Raw genomic sequence first — 20836 nt, 5'->3', positions numbered from 1 at the left:
CATGGCTCCTGGTGGACCCGCCTATACCCCATGGTACTAATGTGGACCCCAGCATCCTCTACGGACTACTAGAAAAGGATTTACCGGTAGGTAATTAAAATCCTATTTTATCTTGTAGGCACTTTATATTTTAGTATATAAACCACATTGGCACCTATATTATAAGCTGGGAACTTGTAGCGGGTATATCATCATGCTTGCACATTAATGGGTGGTTTACTGTTTTAAGACACTCTGCTGGTACCTCTAGCATGTATGCTCATGTGGGACACAGGTGATGAAGCCTACGTCATGATTACCATCCTGTGTAATGTTTGGCCCTGTGCTCTGCTTGGTCTAGAACTTGCCCTGCATTTTGGCACCATGATCCCAGCTGGTCACAGAGCCAGGCCACTTATTCCTCATAGTCACAAAAGTTGTGGCAGCTGTTGCAATCATCATGGAGTTCTGAGAGATCACCAAAGGAAGAACAGAGATGACAGCAGTAGTGACAGTTGTACTCCCTGGTCTAGCTGCTGAACGGGGATTGTTCCTGTAGATATTCTATCCAACCCTTTGATAACGCCTTAGCATTAGTCTGCAGTATGCCAAAGCCTTCACAACTGTTAAAATATTGTGTATTTGTGATACGATGAGAATGTTATAGGGTTCAGAGCTGATCAGAGGTGCAGCCATGTGCAACAGTTGTTAATATAAAAACAATATATTTTTATTTTCCTCTCTACATAGGATATAGTATAAACAACCCTGATGTGTTGATACGAATACAAAATCAGGAAACAAGCAGGTTTGGTAATAACCACGAAGCAGCTAAGAGGAAAAGCAGCTGTAAATTTGCACATGGTAAGTAACTTCATATACTACTAAGTGAATAAGCAGATTAGCATTTACTTACCCAATAGTGTCAATATGTAGTGGTATGCCATCTTCTCATTTGTTCCAGAAATTGTATGTTACATTGGGCCTGATTCAGACCTTATCGCTGTTGTGTGAATTCTCAAGGCGGGCGATTATTGATCGACTGCGCATATGTACGGATCGTAGTGAGCACATGCGAGCCAAAACTGCTGAAAAAGCAACTTTTTTGATCGCTAGGCGTCGGCCAAGTTGATTGACAGGAAGCCGGCGCTTGGGGGTGGTAACTGCCCGTTTTCTGGGAGTGTCAGGAAAAATGCAGGCGGGGCCAAGCGTTTTCAGGGAGGGTGTATGACGTCGGCTCCGGCACCGATTAGCCTGATTCTATCCCACTGAAGGAGTAGGTCCTGGGCTACACACAGACTGGAAAAATCATTAGATGATGAGTTGCGAACGGATTTTCAACTGATCGGCGATCACAAAGATTTTGGCAAGGCGTACTCAGACTTGCATGGGGTGGGTATTCACTCTGGGCGGCGACTATCAAATCGCAAACCTCTGCTAATTTGCAGAGGAGCAATCAGGTCTGAATTACCCCCATTGTTGCCTGTCATTTATTGAAGTCATTCCTCTTCTTTATTGCCGGTACAGATATTTCTATTTCTCTGACGTCCTAGTGGATGCTGGGGACTCCGAAAGGACCATGGGGAATAGCGGCTCCGCAGGAGACTGGGCACAAAAGTAAAAGCTTTAGGACTTACAGAGCCAGAAGACTGAAGAGGTCCGGAAAATCGGCGGCAGAAGACGTCCTGTCTTCAATAAGGTAGCGCACAGCACCGCAGCTGTGCGCCATTGCTCTCAGCACACTTCACACTCCGGTCACTGAGGGTGCAGGGCGCTGGGGGGGGGCGCCCTGAGACGCAATAAAAACACCTTATATGGCAAAAAATACATCACATATAGCTCCTGGGCTATATGGATGCATTTAACCCCTGCCAATTTTTCCTTAAAAAAGCGGGAGAAAGGCCGCCGGGAAGGGGGCGGAGCCTATCTCCTCAGCACACTGGCGCCATTTTTCCTCACAGCTCCGTTGGAGGGAAGCTCCCTGACTCTCCCCTGCAGTCCTGCACTACAGAAACAGGGTAAAACAAGAGAGGGGGGGCACTAATTTGGCAGATAAATCTATACAGCAGCTATATAAGGGAAAAACACTTATATAAGGTTATCCCTGTATATATATAGCGCTCTGGTGTGTGCTGGCAAACTCTCCCTCTGTCTCCCCAAAGGGCTAGTGGGGTCCTGTCCTCTATCAGAGCATTCCCTGTGTGTGTGCTGTGTGTCGGTACGTTGTGTCGACATGTATGAGGAGGAAAATGGTATGGAGGCGGAGCAATTGCCTGTAATAGTGATGTCACCCCCTAGGGAGTCGACACCTGACTGGATGGTCTTATGGAAGGAATTACGTGATAGTGTCAGCACTTTACAAAAGACTGTTGACGACATGAGACAGCCGGCAAATCAGTTATTACCTGTACAGGCGTCTCAAACACCGTCAGGGGCTCTAAAGCGCCCGTTACCTCAGATGGTCGACACAGACCCAGACACGGACACTGTGACACGGACACGGACAGTGTCGACGGTGAGGAAACAAACGTATTTTCCAGTAGGGCCACACGTTACATGATCACGGCAATGAAGGAGGTTTTGAACATTTCTGATACTACAAGTACCACAAAAAAGGGTATTATGTGGGGTGTGAAAAAACTACCCGTAGTTTTTCCTGAATCAGATGAATTAAATGAGGTGTGTGATGAAGCGTGGGTTTCCCCCGATAAAAAACTGCTAATTTCTAAAAAATTATTGGCATTATACCCTTTCCCGCCAGAGGTTAGGGCGCGTTGGGAAACACCCCCTAGGGTAGATAAGGCGCTCACACGCTTATCAAAACAAGTGGCGTTACCGTCTCCTGATACGGCCGCCCTCAAGGAACCAGCTGATAGGAAGCTGGAAAATATCCTAAAAAGTATATACACACATACTGGTATTATACTGCGACCAGCAATCGCCTCAGCCTGGATGTGCAGTGCTGGGGTGGCTTGGTCGGATTCCCTGACTGAAAATATTGATACCCTGGACAGGGACAGTATATTATTGACTATAGAGCATTTAAAGGATGCATTTCTATATATGCGAGATGCACAGAGGGATATTTGCACTCTGGCATCAAGAGTAAGTGCGCTGTCCATTTCTGCCAGAAGAGGGTTATGGACGCGACAGTGGTCAGGTGATGCGGATTCCAAACGGCATATGGAAGTATTGCCGTATAAAGGGGAGGAGTTATTTGGGGTCGGTCTATCGGACCTGGTGGCCACGGCAACGGCTGGGAAATCCACCTTTTTACCCCTGGTCACCTCTCAGCAGAAAAAGACACCGTCTTTTCAGGCTCAGTCCTTTCGTCCCCATAAGGGCAAGCGGGCAAAAGGCCACTCATATCTGCCCCGGGGCAGAGGAAGGGGAAAAAGACTGCAGCAGGCAGCCTCTTCCCAGGAACAGAAGCCCTCCCCCGCTTCTGCCAAGTCCTCAGCATGACGCTGGGGCCTTACAAGCGGACTCAGGCACGGTGGGGGCCCGTCTCAAGAATTTCAGCGCGCAGTGGGCTCACTCGCAAGTGGACCCCTGGATCCTGCAGGTAGTATCTCAGGGGTACAAATTGGAATTCGAGACGTCTCCCCCTCGCCGGTTCCTGAAGTCTGCTTTACCAACGTCTCCCTCCGACAGGGAGGCGGTATTGGAAGCCATTCACAAACTGTATTCCCAGCAGGTGATAATCAAGGTACCCCTCCTACAACAGGGAAAGGGGTATTATTCCACGCTGTTTGTGGTACCGAAGCCGGACGGCTCGGTGAGACCTATTTTAAATCTGAAATCCTTGAACACTTACATACAAAGGTTCAAATTCAAGATGGAGTCACTCAGAGCAGTGATAGCGAACCTGGAAGAAGGGGACTATATGGTGTCTCTGGACATCAAGGATACTTACCTCCATGTCCCAATTTGCCCTTCTCACCAAGGGTACCTCAGGTTTGTGGTACAGAACTGTCACTATCAGTTTCAGACGCTGCCGTTTGGATTGTCCACGGCACCCTGGGTCTTTACCAAGGTAATGGCCGAAATGATGATTCTTTTTCGAAGAAAAGGCGTCTTAATTATCCCTTACTTGGACGATCTCCTGATAAGGGCAAGGTCCAGAGAACAGTTAGAGGTCGGAGTAGCACTATCTCAAGTAGTACTACGACAGCACGGGTGGATTCTAAATATTCCAAAATCGCAGCTGATTCCGACGACACGTCTGCTGTTCCTAGGGATGATTCTGGACACAGTCCAGAAAAAGGTGTTTCTCCCGGAGGAGAAAGCCAGGGAGTTATCCGACCTAGTCAGGAACCTCCTAAAACCAGGCCAAGTGTCAGTGCATCAATGCACAAGGGTCCTGGGGAAAATGGTGGCTTCTTACGAAGCGATTCCATTCGGCAGATTCCACGCAAGAACTTTTCAGTGGGATCTGCTGGACAAATGGTCCGGATCGCATCTTCAAATGCATCAGCGGATAACCCTGTCTCCAAGGACAAGGGTGTCTCTCCTGTGGTGGTTACAGAGTGCTCATCTTCTAGAGGGCCGCAGATTCGGCATTCAGGACTGTGTCCTGGTGACCACGGATGCCAGCCTGAGAGGCTGGGGAGCAGTCACACAGGGAAGAAATTTCCAGGGCTTGTGGTCAAGCATGGAAACGTCACTTCACATAAATATCCTGGAACTAAGGGCCATTTACAATGCCCTAAGTCAGGCAAGGCCTCTGCTTCAGGGTCAGCCGGTGTTGATCCAGTCGGACAACATCACGGCAGTCGCCCACGTAAACAGACAGGGCGGCACAAGAAGCAGGAGGGCAATGACGGAAGTTGCAAGGATTCTTCGCTGGGCGGAAAATCATGTGATAAAACTGTCAGCAGTGTTCATTCCGGGAGTGGACAACTGGGAAGCAGACTTCCTCAGCAGACACGACCTCCACCCGGGGGAGTGGGGACTTCACCCAGAAGTCTTCCACATGATTGTGAAACGTTGGGAAAAACCAAAGGTGGACATGATGGCGTCCCGCCTCAACAAAAAACTGGACAGATATTGCGCCAGGTCAAGGGACCCTCAGGCAATAGCTGTGGACGCTCTGGTAACACCGTGGGTGTACCAGTCAGTGTATGTGTTCCCTCCTCTGCCTCTCATACCCAAGGTACTGAGAATCATAAGAAGGAGAGGAGTAAGGACTATACTCGTGGCTCCGGATTGGCCAAGAAGGACTTGGTACCCGGTACTTCAAGAGATGCTCACGGAAGACCCGTGGCCTCTACCTCTAAGCAGGGACCCTGTCTGTTCCAAGACTTACCGCGGCTGCGTTTGACGGCATGGCGGTTGAACGCCGGATACTGAAGGAAAAAGGCATTCCGGATGAAGTCATCCCTACCCTGATCAAAGCCAGGAAGGATGTAACTGTGCAACATTATCACCGTATTTGGCGTGAATATGTTGCGTGGTGTGAGGCCAGGAAGGCCCCTACAGAGGAATTTCAACTGGGTCATTTCCTGCAAACAGGACTGTCTATGGGCCTAAAATTAGGGTCCATTAAGGTTCAAATTTCGGCCCTGTCGATATTCTTCCAAAAAGAACTAGCTTCAATTCCTGAAGTTCAGATGTTTGTCAAGGGGGTACTGCATATACAGCCTCCTTTTGTGCCTCCAGTGGCACCTTGGGATCTCAATGTAGTTTTGGGGTTCCTAAAATCACATTGGTTTGAACCACTCACCACTGTGGACTTAAAATATCTCACATGGAAAGTGGTAATGCTGTTTGCCCTGGCTTCAGCCAGGCGTGTCTCAGAATTGGCGGCTTTATCTTATAAAAGCCCTTACCTAATTTTTCATACGGACAGGGCAGAATTGAGGACTCGTCCTCAATTTCTCCCTAAGGTGGTTTCAGCGTTTCACTTAAACCAGCCTATTGTGGTACCTGCGGCTACTAGGGACTTGGAGGATTCCAAGTTGCTGGACGTAGTCAGGGCCCTGAAAATATATGTTTCCAGGACGGCTGGAGTCAGAAAATCTGACTCGCTGTTTATCCTGTATGCACCCAACAAGCTGGGTGCTCCTGCTTCTAAGCAGACTATTGCTCGTTGGATTTGTAGTACAATTCAGCTTGCACATTCTGTGGCAGGCCTGCCACAGCCAAAATCTGTAAAAGCCCATTCCACACGGAAAGTGGGCTCATCTTGGGCGGCTGCCCGAGGGGTCTCGGCTTTACAACTTTGCCGAGCAGCTACTTGGTCAGGGGCAAACACGTTTGCTAAATTCTACAAATTTGATACCCTGGCTGAGGAGGACCTGGAGTTCTCTCATTCGGTGCTGCAGAGTCATCCGCACTCTCCCGCCCGTTTGGGAGCTTTGGTATAATCCCCATGGTCCTTTCGGAGTCCCCAGCATCCACTAGGACGTCAGAGAAAATAAGAATTTACTTACCGATAATTCTATTTCTCATAGTCCGTAGTGGATGCTGGGCGCCCATCCCAAGTGCGGATTGTCTGCAATACTTGTACATAGTTATTGTTACAAAAATCGGGTTATTATTGCTGTGAGCCATCTTTTCAGAGGCTCCTCTGTTATCATGCTGTTAACTGGGTTCAGATCACAAGTTGTACGGTGTGATTGGTGTGGCTGGTATGAGTCTTACCCGGGATTCAAAATCCTTCCTTATTGTGTACGCTCGTCCGGGCACAGTATCCTAACTGAGGCTTGGAGGAGGGTCATGGGGGGAGGAGCCAGTGCACACCAGGTAGTCCTAAAGCTTTTACTTTTGTGCCCAGTCTCCTGCGGAGCCGCTATTCCCCATGGTCCTTTCGGAGTCCCCAGCATCCACTACGGACTATGAGAAATAGAATTATCGGTAAGTAAATTCTTATTTTTTACTGTTGCTTCAGTTGTGCCAATGAGCCTCTCCTCTAAGTGCTTGGTCCTGTGCAACTCCGAGTGCTAAAAATATGCATCTTATTCACATAGCGACAAAACTACATTGCTAGCTTACTGTGATCAATTTGCTGTGTAACATTTGTACGGCAGGCTGAGTAAGCTTCGCTTATCTACTCCGTGACCACAGGACACAAACATCGGGGAAATGCACCAGCAATCCAAAACGCAGCTGCCTGGCTATTAACAAACCAGCCCCGTTCCAGCCACATAAAACCCATTCTCTACTCCTTCCACTGGCTGCCTGTAAGATAGCGAATCATCTTCAAGATTAGTGTGCTGACTTTCAAAGCCGTATATGACCAGGGCTCTATGTACCTGAAGCAGCTCCTGATTCCATACTGTCCCACTTGATTACGGCAATCTGTAGATGAAGAACTATTACCATTACCTAGAATCTCCTGGAGTTCATCTGAGGGTCTGACTCCATGGGACTCTCTTCCCCACACAGTTCAGTTCGGGAGGCCTCCACTCTAGAATCTTTTAAAAACAGAAGCAAGACTTTTCTGTTTACACAAGCATTCCCTTAAGGTCCCTTTAGTGTCTACATGTTCTCTGTATTTAATGAAAAGTTTTTCTGTTCTGCATTGTTTCTGTACTGTATTATGTTCATTCTATCTATTAAGCTCCTTGAATCCTACTGGAGAAAGAAAGCTCTGTATAAATAAAATGTTTATTATTACAAAGGGGTTCCGACTGCCGGTCACCATACCGATGCCGGGATCCTAGTTTTTAGATGCCCGGCGGGGGAAGGGCGAGCAGAACGAAGTGTCTTGAGGGCTCGGTGGCGAGCTGCGCTCACCACAGGTTATATTCCCACTCTATGGGTGTCATGGACATCCACGAGTGGGAATAGCCCTGTTAGCCGGCATGCCGACTGTCAGGATTGTGAGGGGGCGGGATGTCTGCATCGATATTGTGACGCCGGTCACATAACTACATCTCCTTACAAAGGTCTCAGAGGGGAGCAGCTGTGGCTTTTGTTTATGCAAATTTCCATTATGTTTGATTGGTGACTTTAATTGTACAGGAATTAGTCTTATACACTTTCAAAGTCACTGGCTGGCGTCTCAGGGACATTGTGCAGCTGACACAAAATGTAAAGGCAGATTTGGTACGCAGCTCCTCTCAGAGAGTCTTAGTCGTGTTGAACGTCTCTCGCTGTTTGGTGTAAGAGGATATACAGCGGGAAAAATAAGTATTGAACACAGCAACATTTTGCTAAGTAAATATATTTGGAATGGGGCTATTGTAATGAAATTTTCAACAAATGTCAGCAACAGCCCATGCAATCCATACATGCAAAGAAATCAAACCATAGATGTCCATAAATTAATGTCTGTGTAATAATGTGAAATGACACAGGGAAAAAAGTATTGAACAAGGGAAGTGCAGAAAGGCATGGAAAGCCAAGACACCAGCTGAAATCTATCAGTAACTAGAAAGCAATCCTGCCCCTTGTCGCTTGCCTCGCAAGGTGCAGAGCTGCTTCCCCGCTGCAGGACCACCGTCCTGAGGGGTTGTTTGTTCAGCCGGGCACTGCACCTTGGCTGTCGCAACCGCTGCACGCCACACACCCCTAACGCTGCCTGAAGGTGATAATCGGTGGTGAGTACAAATCGGAGGCCCTGCTAAGGGGGTCCTCCGGTTCATTGTGCAGCAGAAGCGCGGGTGAGGCATACGGGTCCCTCCTCGGGGGGGATCTGCTGTAGCCCCTGCTTGAGACTGGCTGACGGTAACTGTACCAAGCATTTATGTGAGGCTACAACATGTATAGGAGACATTGCCAATATTAATATTATCAGTAGCTCCGGCGCCATTACAGGGGGCAGAGCTACATCAGAGCAGGCTCAGCGGTATTTTGGCACCTTCCTCTGCATAAGCAACAGCAGCCTCATACAGCTCCTCCAAACGGTCACACACTGGATCACTGGTACAGGGTGTAGAGGGGGAGAGCTGCTATTGGTGCACAGTATATTATTCCTCTGAAGGAAAATCTTGTATAGACAGTGTCACAGATATATATTTTATATATATATATATATATATATACGCTGATTGCCTCACTGGGGCTCTGCAGCGTTGGGTGTACTGGTGTCCTCTCTTCCTGTGTCTCATCTCACATGCAATAGGTAAGGCTCGTATTATAATCAGTCTGTGATGTATGTGTATTGTATGTGTTATTTCATAATGATGAAACAGAAGTTATGCAGTGTATGTAATGCCAGATTCTCCCCTCTCTGGTCTGGTTCCATATCATGTGAGCAATGTAGTCAGTACTCACAAAATGGTGAGGACAATGTGGGGGAGAGTCATGAGCCCTCCTGGCTGGGGGCTATCAAAACTATGATGTCTGATATGTCAACTCACTGCAAATGCCAACAAAACACAAGAGCTGCAACAAGCAGTAGCACCCCCACGTCTACTACAGGTGCACATAAACATGCTTTCTGCAGCGGGGTATACTGGGGTTCCACAGGGATAACGTTGGAGTAGAGTTGGATCTTGATCCGAGGCACTAACAGGCTAAAAGCTTTGACTGTTCCCAGGATGCTTAGCGCAGTCTCCACTATAACCCAGCCTCCGTGCACAGGAGCTCAGTTTGTAAGTTGGTGCCTAACACGGAGTTCTGCGCTGAGCAGCCCTGAAAATAGCTTTTCTAAAAGAAAGAAGACCTCAAGGGCTGCAGCATAGGCACTTAAAAGTGCTATATGTCATTTCTGACATATCATGCTGCGGCTCCCTCACCTGCCAGCGCCGCTGTATACTCCCGCGCCCTGGTTGCCGGGTACTTACAGCGGAGGTCTCTGGTTCTTCAATTAGGGCACACACACACTGACCGCTGCTCTCTGGGATCGCGTGGCCGCTTCAAGGAGGAGGTAGGAAGGTCCCCCAGGCGGGAACCGCCGCAAATCGCGGTCTCTAAGAGACCGCACGCGCTAGAGTGGACACTGTGGCCATGCAGGGACCCCACTAGACCGCCAGGGCAATGGCACAGGTCGGATTCTGTAAATAATCCGTTTTTCTAAGGCCCGCAGTACCCGGTGGTGAAGTCCAGCAAGGGGATAAGGTTCTGACCGGTAGCCACTCCCCCAGCCCCAGGGCGCCATTTACTGCTAATGTTTCCGCCCTGGAGCTTCATCTCTCTATCTCCCTCACTCCCTGTCAGCGTTTGGGCGCCATTACACATACAGCTGCGCTGAACTGGGACTGCTGGGCAGTGTCTCCCCGGTAAATCCGCCTGCATCATCAGTGCTGTGCATTTACAGGACACTTAAGTATTCTACGTGTCTTTAGACAGTGTTAGTTAAGAACAAGTGCATATTGTCAGGGACATTTAGTACAAGTACCCTGTGATATACATCCAGTCTTTACCTTATGTCTATGGCTGCTCCTGCACACTGCAGTGCTGCTGCCATGGATGTCTCTGAGGAAAATATTGCAGCTGAGGGTTCAGGTACTGGGGGTTTTGTACCCCTCAGTCAGTCTACTGCAACGGGGGCAACTACTGACCCACCTTGGGCTACATTTTCTAATTTACTGACTACGCTGGTAACTAGACTTGCGCCCCCTATGGGACCCCCTGTGCCATTACAGCCACACATTGTCCCTGCTGTTAATCTGCCATGGGCAGATACTCTGTCCTCTCAGTTACAGCATTTAAATGGGTCTTTGGCCAAGCAAAATCCTAACCTCGCCCGCCTAAGACCAAGGTGTCACCTAAGCGGACCATTACATCCTCACAATCCACACATGTTACAAATACTTCATCTGATGAAGATGGTGCATATACTGATCCCTCAGACACTGATGCAAATGCTTCTGATGGGGAATCCCTGACCCAAGTGGATGTTCCCGACCTCTGGAGGCTATAAGGCTAATTCTTCAAATTGATGATGACGAAGAACCACCGGCTCCCTTTAAGAAACCAGGTAAGTTCAAGCGTCAGAAGGTTACTAAGTTAGTTTTCTCTAACGTCCTAAGTGGATGCTGGGGACTTCGTAAGGACCATGGGGAATAGCGGCTCCGCAGGAGACTGGGCACAAAAGTAAAGCTTTAGAACTACCTGGTGTGCACTGGCTCCTCCCCCTATGACCCTCCTCCAAGCCTCAGTTAGATTTTTGTGCCCGAACGAGAAGGGTGCACACTAGGTGGCTCTCCTGAGCTGCTTAGTGAAAAGTTTAGTTTTAGGTTTTTTATTTTCAGTGAGACCTGCTGGCAACAGGCTCACTGCATCGAGGGACTAAGGGGAGAAGAAGCGAACTCACCTGCGTGCAGAGTGGATTGGGCTTCTTAGGCTACTGGACATTAGCTCCAGAGGGACGATCACAGGTCCAGCCATGGATGGGTCCCAGAGCCGCGCCGCCGGCCCCCTTACAGGGCCAGAAGACAGAAGAGGTCCGGAAAATCGGCGGCAGAAGACGTCCTGTCTTCAACAAGGTAGCGCACAGCACTGCAGCTGTGCGCCATTGCTCTCAGCACACTTCACACTCCGGTCACTGAGGGTGCAGGGCGCTGGGGGGGCGCCCTGAGACGCAATAAAAACACCTTGGATGGCAAAAAATGCATCACATATAGCTCCTGGGCTATATGGATGCATTTAACCCCTGCCAGAATACATAGAAAAACGGGAGATAAGGCCGCCGATAAGGGGGCGGAGCCTATCTCAGCACACTGGCTCCATTTTCCCTCACAGCTCCGTTGGAGGGAAGCTCCCTGGCTCTCCCCTGCAGTCACTACACTACAGAAAGGGTTAAAAAGAGAGGGGGGGCACTAATTACGCGCAGTATTAAAGATACAGCAGCTATAAGGGGAAAAACACTTATATAAGGTTATCCCTATATATATATAGCGCTCTGGTGTGTGCTGGCAAACTCTCCCTCTGTCTCCCCAAAGGGCTAGTGGGGTCCTGTCCTCTATCAGAGCATTCCCTGTGTGTGTGTGCTGTATGTCGGTACGTTTGTGTCGACATGTATGAGGAGAAAAATGATGTGGAGACGGAGCAGATTGCCTGTAATAGTGATGTCACCCCCTAGGGGGTCGACACCTGAGTGGATGAACTGTTGGAAGGAATTACGTGACAGTGTCAGCTCTGTATAAAAGACAGTGGTTGACATGAGACAGCCGGCTACTCAGCTTGTGCCTGTCCAGACGTCTCATAGGCCATCAGGGGCTCTAAAGCGCCCGTTACCTCAGATGGCAGATATAGACGCCGACACGGATACTGACTCCAGTGTCGACGGTGAAGAGACAAATGTGACTTCCAGTAGGGCCACACGTTACATGATGGAGGCAATGAAAAATGTTTTACACATTTCTGATAATACGAGTATCACCAAAAAGGGGTATTATGTTCGGTGAGGAAAAACTACCTGTAGTTTTCCTGAATCTGAGAAATTAAATGAGATGTGTGATGATGCGTGGGTTCCCCCGATAACAACTGATAATTTCTAAAATGTTATTGGCATTATATCCTTTCCCGCCAGAGGTTAGGGTGCGTTGGGAAACACCCCCTAGGGTGGATAAAGCGCTCACACGCTTGTAAGGGCTCTACCCTCTCCTGAGATGGCCGCCCTTAAGGATCCTGCTGATAGAAAGCAGGAGGGTATCCTAAAATGTATTTACACACATACTGGTGTTATACTGCGACCAGCAATCGCCTCAGCCTGGATGTGCAGTGCTGGGTTGGCGTGGTCGGATTCCCTGACTGAAAATATTGATACCCTAGATAGGGACAGTATATTTTTGCCTATAGAGCATTTAAAAGATGCATTTCTATATATGCGTGATGCACAGCGGAATATTTGCAGACTGGCATCAAGTCTAAGTGCGTTGTCCATTTCTACCAGTAGAGGGTTATGGACACGACAGTGGTCAGGTGATGCGGATTTCAAACGGCATTTGGAAGTATTGCCTTATTAAGGGGAGGAGTTATTTGGGGTCGGTCTTTCAGACCTGGTGGCCACGGCAACAGCTGGGAAATCCACGTTTGTACCCCAGGTCGCCTCTCAACATGAGAAGACGCCGTATTATCAGGCGCAGTCTTTTCGTGGACAAGCGGGCAAAAGGTTCCTCATTTCTGCCCCGTGACAGAGGGAGAGGAAAAAGGCTGCAGAAATCAGCCAGTTCCCAGGAACAGAAACCCTCTCCCGCCTCTGCCAAGCCCTCAGTATGACGCTGGGGCTTTACAAGCAGAATCAGGCACGGTGGGGGGCCCGTCTCAATGAATTTCAGCGCGCAGTGGGCTCACTCGCAAGTAGACCCCTGGATCCTTCAGGTGATATCTCAGGGGTACAAATTGGAATTCGAGACGTCTCCCCCTCGCCGTTTCCTAAAGTCGGCTTTACCGATGTCTCCTTCTGACAGGGAGACAGTTTTGGAAGCCATTCACAAGCTGTATTCCCAGCAGGTGATAATCAAGGTACCCCTCCTGCAACAGGGAACGGGGTATTATTCCACACTGTTGTGGTACCGAAGCCGGACGGCTCGGTGAGACCGATTCTAAATCTAAAATCTTTGAACACTTACATACAGAGGTTCAAATTCAAGATTGAGTCACTCAGAGCAGTGATTGCGAACCTGGAAGAAGGGGACTACATGATGTCTCGGGACATCAACGATGCTTACCTTTATGTCCAAATTTACCCTTCTCACCAAGGGTACCTCAGGTTTATGGTACAGAACTGTCACTATCAGTTCAGACGCTGCCGTTTGGATGGTCCACGGCACCCCGGGTCTTTACCAAGGTAATGGCCGAAATGATGATATTCCTTCGAAGGAAGGGAATTTTAGTTATCCCTTACTTGGACGATTCCCTGATAAGGGTACGATCCAGGGAACAGTTGGAGGTCGGTGTAGCACTATCTCAGGTAGTGTTGCGGCAGCACGATTGGATTCTCAATATTCCAAAATCGCAGCTGGTTCCGACGACTCGTCTTCTGTTCCTAGGGATGATCCTGGACACAGTCCAGAAAAAGGTGTTTCTCCCGGAGGAGAAAGCCAGGGAGTTATCCGAGCTAGTCAGGAACCTCCTAAAACCGAGCCAAGTCTCAGTGCATCAATGCACAAGGGTTCTGGGTAAAATGGTGGCTTCCTACGAAGCAATCCCATTCGGCAGATTCCACGCAAGAACTTTCCAGTGGGACCTGCTGGACAAATGGTCCGGGTCGCATCTTCAGATGCATCAGCGGATAACCCTGTCACCAAGAACAAGGGTGTCCCTCCTGTGTTGGTTGCAGAGTGCTCATCTTCTAGAGGGCCGCAGATTCGGCATTCAGGACTGGGTCCTGGTGACCACGGATGCCAGCCTGCGAGGCTGGGGAGCAGTCACACAGGGAAGGAATTTCCAGGGCTTATGGTCAAGCCTGGAGACATCACTTCACATAAATATCCTGAAGCTAAGGGCCATTTACAATGCTCTAAGCTTAGCAAGACCTCTGCTTCAAGGTCAGCCGGTGTTGATCCAGTCGGACAACATCACGGCAGTCACCCACGTAAACAGACAGGGTGGCACAAGAAGCAGGAGGGCAATGGCAGAAGCTGCAAGGATTCTTCGCTGGGCGGAAAATCATGTGATAGCACTGTCAGCAATTCCGGGAGTGGACAACTGGGAAGCAGACTTCCTCAGCAGACACGACCTCCACCCGGGAGAGTGGGGACTTCACCCAGAAGTCTTCCACATGATTATAAACCGTTGGGAAAAACTCGACAGGTATTGCGCCAGGTCAAGGGACCCTCAGGCAATAGCTGTAGACGCTCTGGTAACACCGTGGGTGTACCAGTCAGTGTATGTGTTCCCTCATCTGCCTCTCATACCCAAGGTACTGAGATTGATAAGATGGAGAGGAGTAAGCACTATATTCGTGGCTCCGGATTGGCCAAGAAGGACTTGGTAACCGGAACTTCAAGAGATGCTCACGGAGGATCCGTGGCCTCTACCTCTAAGTAGGGACCTGCTCCAGCAAGGACCCTGTCTGTTCCAAGACTTACCGCGGCTGCGTTTGACGGCATGGCGGTTGAACGCCGGATCCTGAAGGAAAAAAGGCATTCCGGATGAAGTCATCCCTATCCTGATCAAAGCCAGGAAGGATGTAACCGCAAAACATTATCACCGCATTTGGCGAAAATATGTTGCGTGGTGCGAGGCCAGTAAGGCCCGACGGAGGAAATTCAACTGGGTCGATTCCTACATTTCCTGCAAACAGGAGTGTCTATGGGCCTGAAATTGGGATCCATTAAGGTTCAAATTTCGGCCCTGTCAATTTTCTTCCAAAAAGAACTAGCTTCAGTCCCTGAAGTTCAGACGTTGTAAAAGGGGTACTGCATATACAGCCTCCTTTTGTGCCTCCAGTGGCACCTTGGGATCTCAATGTAGTTTTTGGGTTCCAAAAGTCACATTGGTTGAACCACTTAAATCTGTGGAGTTAAAATATCTCACATGGAAAGTGGTCATGCTGTTGGCCCTGCCCTGGGCCAGGCGCGTGTCAGAATTGGCGGCTTTATCCTGTAAAAGCCCTTATCTGATTTTCCATTCGGACAGGGCGGAATTGAGGACTCGTCCTCAGTTTCTCCCTAAGGTGGTTTCAGCGTTTCACCTGAACCAACCTATTGTGGTGCCTGCGGCTACTAGGGACTTGGAGGACTCCAAGTTGCTAGACGTTGTCAGGGCCCTGAAAATATATGTTTCCAGGACGGCTGGAGTCAGAAAATCTGACTCGCTGTTTATCCTGTATGCACCCAACAAGCTGGGTGCTCCTGCTTCTAAGCAGACTATTGCTCGTTGGATTTGTAGTACAATTCAGCTTGCACATTCTGTGGCAGGCCTGCCTCAGCCAAAAATCTGTAAATGCCCACTCCACAAGGAAGATGGGCTCATCTTGGGCGGCTGCCCGAGGGGTCTCGGCTTTACAACTTTGCCGAGCAGCTACTTGGTCAGGAGCAAATACGTTTGTAAAATTCTACAAAATTGATACCCTGGCTGAGGAGGACCTGGAGTTCTCTCATTTGGGCTGCAGAGTCATCCGCACTCTCCCGCCCGTTTGGGAGCTTTGGTATAATCCCCATGGTCCTTACGGAGTCCCCAGCATCCACTTAGGACGTTAGAGAAAATAAGAATTTACTTACCGATAATTCTATTTCTCGTAGTCCGTAGTGGATGCTGGGCGCCCATCCCAAGTGCGGATTGTCTGCAATACTGGTACATAGTTATTGTTACCAAAAAATCGGGTTATTGCTGTAGTGAGCCATCTTTTCTAGAGGCTCCTCTGTTATCATGCTGTTAACTGGGTTCAGATCACGAGTTGTACGGTGTGATTGGTGTGGCTGGTATGAGTCTTACCCGGGATTCAAAATCCTTCCTTATTGTGTACGCTCGTCCGGGCACAGTATCCTAACTGAGGCTTGGAGGAGGGTCATAGGGGGAGGAGCCAGTGCACACCAGGTAGTTCTAAAGCTTTACTTTTGTGCCCAGTCTCCTGCGGAGCCGCTATTCCCCATGGTCCTTACGGAGTCCCCAGCATCCACTACGGACTACGAGAAATAGAATTATCGGTAAGTAAATTCTTATTTTACCACATTCTGACCATTTAGTTGACATACTGTATGTCAGGAATCCTGGGAATATCCAGGAAATAAATCCTCTCTGTCTAAGAAGTTGCTAGCTCGTTATTATCCCCTCGCTGCAGAGTTAAGCAAAAATTGGGAAACACCACCACCGGTAGACTCACAAGTCGCACGTCTGGTGGTGTCATCTGCTCTGCCTGCCACTACCATCACCTCTCTGAAGGAACTGATGGATAAGCGTGTGGAGGGTTGCTTGAAGTCCATTTACACTCTGGCTGGAGCTGTGCATAGGCCTACCATTGCGGCATCTTGGGCTGCTAAAGCTATAGAGGCCTGGGTTCAGGAAGTTGAAGCGGAATTGCCTTCTAATTTTCCTGATAATGCTAAACAGTGTCTTTCATACATTGTTACAGCCTCTCATTATATTCAAGAGGTGGCATCGGCTGAAGGTATCCTAGTGGCCAAAGCGTCTACCATGTCTATTCTGGCTCGCCGGATCCTCTGGTTGCGGTCCTGGTCTGTAGATCTGGACTCGAAAAAGACCTTGCAGGTTATCCCTTTTAAGGGAAACATTCTTTTTGGGCAGGATCTCAACAAGGTTGTCGCTGACTTAGCGTCTGCTAAGACTGCATGTCTGCCTAGTACTACTCCTTCGGCTCCGAAGGCTAAGAGTACTTCCTTTCGTCCCTTTTGACCTCCAAGTAAAGCAAAGGCTCGCACTTCCAAATCCACTAAGCCCAAACCTAAACATGCCTGGGCTGCCTGTCAGCCTGCTGCCAAAACAGACAAGCCTGCTGCATGACGGGGCGGGCCTCCTCCTGGGGGATCCCAGGGTGGGAGGCTGACTTCTACGGTTTGCTCAGGTATGGTTACAGACCACTTTGGACACCTGGGTAAGGGAAGTCATCACTCAAGGATACGCCATCTCTTTCAAGAAACGTCCCTCTCGCCAGTGTTGCTCAAAAAACGCCCCTTCGGATCCGGTAAAAGCAAAAACTCTCCATCTGGTGGTACAATCCCTCCTGGACACGGGAGTGGTAGTGCCGGTGCCTCTGGCTCAGAGAAGCAGGGGGTACTATTCAACGCTGTTCCTAGTTCCGAAACTGAATGGATCTTCCCAGCCCATTCTCAACCTCAAGTCTTTGAACAAATTTATGAGAGTCTCCAAATGCTGTATGGAAACTCTTCGTTCTATTGTTCTGGCCTTGGAGCCCAAGGACTATATGGTATCTCTGGACATACAGGATGCTTACCTGCATATACCTATTGCAGTGTCGCATCAGCAATACCTGCGGTTTGCTATTGGCAAACTTCATTTTCAATTCCAGGCCTTGTCTTTTGGTCTGACCTCGGCTCCTCGAGTTTTCACCAAGATCATGACTGCCCTACTCCGCCGTCAGAGTATCAGGATCCTGCCGTATCTCGTTGACTTGTTGATCCTGGTGAACTCTCCAGATGTTCTCCTTTGTCATTTGGAACTGACGGTCCAATTCCTGCAAGCCCACGGGTGGCTCATCAACTGGAAGAAGTTTTACCCTGGTTCCTGCTCAAAGCATGGTACACCTGGGAGCGTTATTGGACACCCACAACCAGCGGATGTTTTTGTCTCCGGGGTAGGTCTTGAAGCTTCAGGACAAAATAAGATGCTTCCTTTCTCGCCCACATGTGTCAATTCACTCGGCGGTGCAAGTACTAGGCCTCATGGTGTCTGCTTTCGACATGGTGGAGTACGCTCCATTTCATTCCCGCCCTCTGCAGAGGTTAATTCTCTCCGAGTGGGACGGCCTGCCTCACGGGATCAGGTCTCACATGATATCCTTGACTCCGGTGGTCCGTCTGTCACAGACATGGTGGCTACAGGACCACCAACTGAGCAGGGGTCGTCCATTCTGGATCTCCAACTGGGTCCTTCTAACGACGGATGCCAGTCTGCGGGGTTGGGGCGCTGTGTTGGAGCAACACTCTCTTCAGGGTTGGTGGACCAGGGAGGAATCTCTCTTCCTGATAAACATTCTGGAATTGCGGGCAATGTTCAGTGCGTTGACACTAGCCCTGCCTGTAGTACAGAAATGGGTTCTCTGCGCACTGAGGTGTTAATCTGAGGCGGGGTGTGCTGCTGGTAATGAGGGGTGTCCCACCCCCCCTTAAATGGTAAGTATACAGATGTGGATAAATCCACAGGGAACCAGCGCTCAAACCCTATTTGTAGTGGTGAATGTACGGTTATAAAGTGAAACTAAAATCAATAATGAAAAAGCAGGTAATATACTTAAGGTTGTTTATTCTAAGATGCTGAGATACTTTCTTTCCCAACAGGTATAAATTCGGTTTAAAAGTCAATCAGTGATTGGGGCACGCTCCTGGTTTGAGCTTAAATTCTGAAGTGCAAGGTTCAATTGAAAGAACAAATGCTGTAATCTTTGTAAAGTCGAAAAAAAAAGAAAAAGAAAAATGCCACAAAAAAATATTAATGATAATATGTACTAAAGTCCAAACGGTTTACAAGTCTATACAGACAGCGGCGTCCCGCTAATCTGTGCTCTGAAGTGAAGGATTCTCTTGTGAAGTGATGAACAGTTGACAGCGGTAGTGTATGCTTTGGTTAGAGTGGAGAATAAGGACCCTGGACTGGCGCTATTCCTCCTGCAGCACGTCCCACAGTAGAGCGCCCAAATCAGGCCCGCTCTGTGGGGCCGCTGACCTGGGGTGTGCGCCTGTCACAGAGGCGAAGTGGACCCGGCCGGAGCTCTCCGAGCGGCTGGCTGCGCCTCTCCTCCTCCTACAGGGACTTACCTTCTCCCTTCCCCTCCGCCTTCCACTCTCCGCTGTCTCGGGCTTCTTCCGTCGCCTGGCAACCGGTTGCTTCCGGAACTCCGGATCACGTGACCGGATGGTTTGCGGAAAGGATTAGCAGTACTGTCCTTCTTTGTAGTGAATATTCGTCCTCAGTCCAATGTAGTACAGAACAGGCCTGTTCAAGTACAGTCAGACAACGCCACAACGGTGGCATACATAAATCATCAAGGCGGCACCCGAAGCCGCAAAGCACTGATGGAAGTGTCAAAGATTCTTCATTGGACGGAACGCCATCTGCCGGCCATATCTGCAGTGTTCATTCCGGGGGTCCTAAACTGGACGTGGACGTGCTGGCAATTACGTGGAACTTTCAGCTGCCGTACGTGTTCCCTCCGGTGTCACTTCTGCCCATGGTGATAAGGAAGTTCAAGCAAGAAGAAGGAATACTACTTCTAATCGCTCCAGCATGGCCCAGACGACATTGGTTCTCAGACCGGCAGGGTCTATCGATAGAGCGTCCTCTTCTGCTTCCGCAGCCCCCAGACCTCCTCGTTCAGGGCCCTTGTGTCTACCAGGATTTGGCAGGCTGGCTTTGACGGCGTGGCTCTTGAAGCTTTTGTACTGAGGGCCAAAGGTTTTTCTGAGGCGGTCATTCAAACTATATTGAAGGCCCATAAACCGGCTTCGGCTTGGATATATCATAGGGTCTGGAATTCTTATTTTACTTTGTGTTCAATTAACAATTATGATGCATACAAGTTCAATACTGCCAAACTCTTGTTTTTTCTGCAACAGGGCCTGGACTTAGGCCTTTGTCTGGCCTCCCTCAAGGTTCATATTTCTGCCTTGTCGATATGGTTTCAGAGAAAAATTGCGACTCTGCCTGATGTTTTCATTCATTCACTAGGGGGTGTTTTACGGATTCAACCGCCCTATGTCCCTCCTGTGGCTCCTTGGGATTTGTCGGTTGTTCTGGAGGTCTTACAAGAGTCTCCGTTTGAACCTCTTGAGTCTGTGGACCTTAAATGGCTTACGCTTAAGGTCTTGTTTCTGCTAGCTATTGCCTCTGTTAAACGGGTTTCAGACTTGGGTGCCTTGTCCTGTCGGTCACCCGTTCTGATTTTTCACCGTGACTGGGCGGTTCTTAGAACTCGCCCTGGGTATCTGCACATGTGCGACTAATTCTCTGAATTTCTATTACCAGATAGGTTCAGGTATGGTCACAGGTAATTTTTAGTTTGCTGAATGGAAATTTAGGGGAGGGATTTGTAAACCCCCCCCCCCCCCCCCATCTATATGTCTGTGGTCCCTCCCCCTTTCCAGCACCTGATACATAATTATCTCCGTCTCCTCGGGCACAGTTTCCTAGACTGAGTCTGGTAGAAGGGGCATAGAGGGAAGAGCCAACACACGTTACCAAACTTCTGTAGTGCCCATGGCTCCAAGTATCCCCTAAGGATTTACCAGTAGGTAATTATAATCCTATTTTCTCACATCACATTTTCGGGGGGGGGGGGGGGGGTGGGGGGGTCTTAGCACATTCCACCATCTGTCTTTTTATT

At 49.1% G+C, this 20836-nt stretch overlaps 1 protein-coding gene across 6 annotated transcripts in view; it reads left to right on the top strand.

Moving 5' to 3' along the window:
• LOC134966326 (zinc finger protein OZF-like) overlaps nt 1-20836 on the top strand; it is a 227664-nt gene that overhangs the window by 169679 nt on the left and 37149 nt on the right. For all 6 annotated transcript variants that reach the window (XM_063942983.1, XM_063942986.1, XM_063942985.1 and 3 more), the window contains one exon: nt 730-843. In XM_063942983.1, the coding sequence (XP_063799053.1) occupies nt 730-843 (114 nt within the window). The remainder of the gene's footprint in view (nt 1-729; nt 844-20836) is intronic.

This window comes from Pseudophryne corroboree, chromosome 10 (assembly GCF_028390025.1).
Source record: "Pseudophryne corroboree isolate aPseCor3 chromosome 10, aPseCor3.hap2, whole genome shotgun sequence".
In the NCBI taxonomy this organism is placed as follows: domain Eukaryota; kingdom Metazoa; phylum Chordata; class Amphibia; order Anura; family Myobatrachidae; genus Pseudophryne; species Pseudophryne corroboree.
The sequence above is the reverse complement of the archived record's forward strand: the minus strand, read 5'-3'. Positions and strand labels throughout refer to the sequence as shown.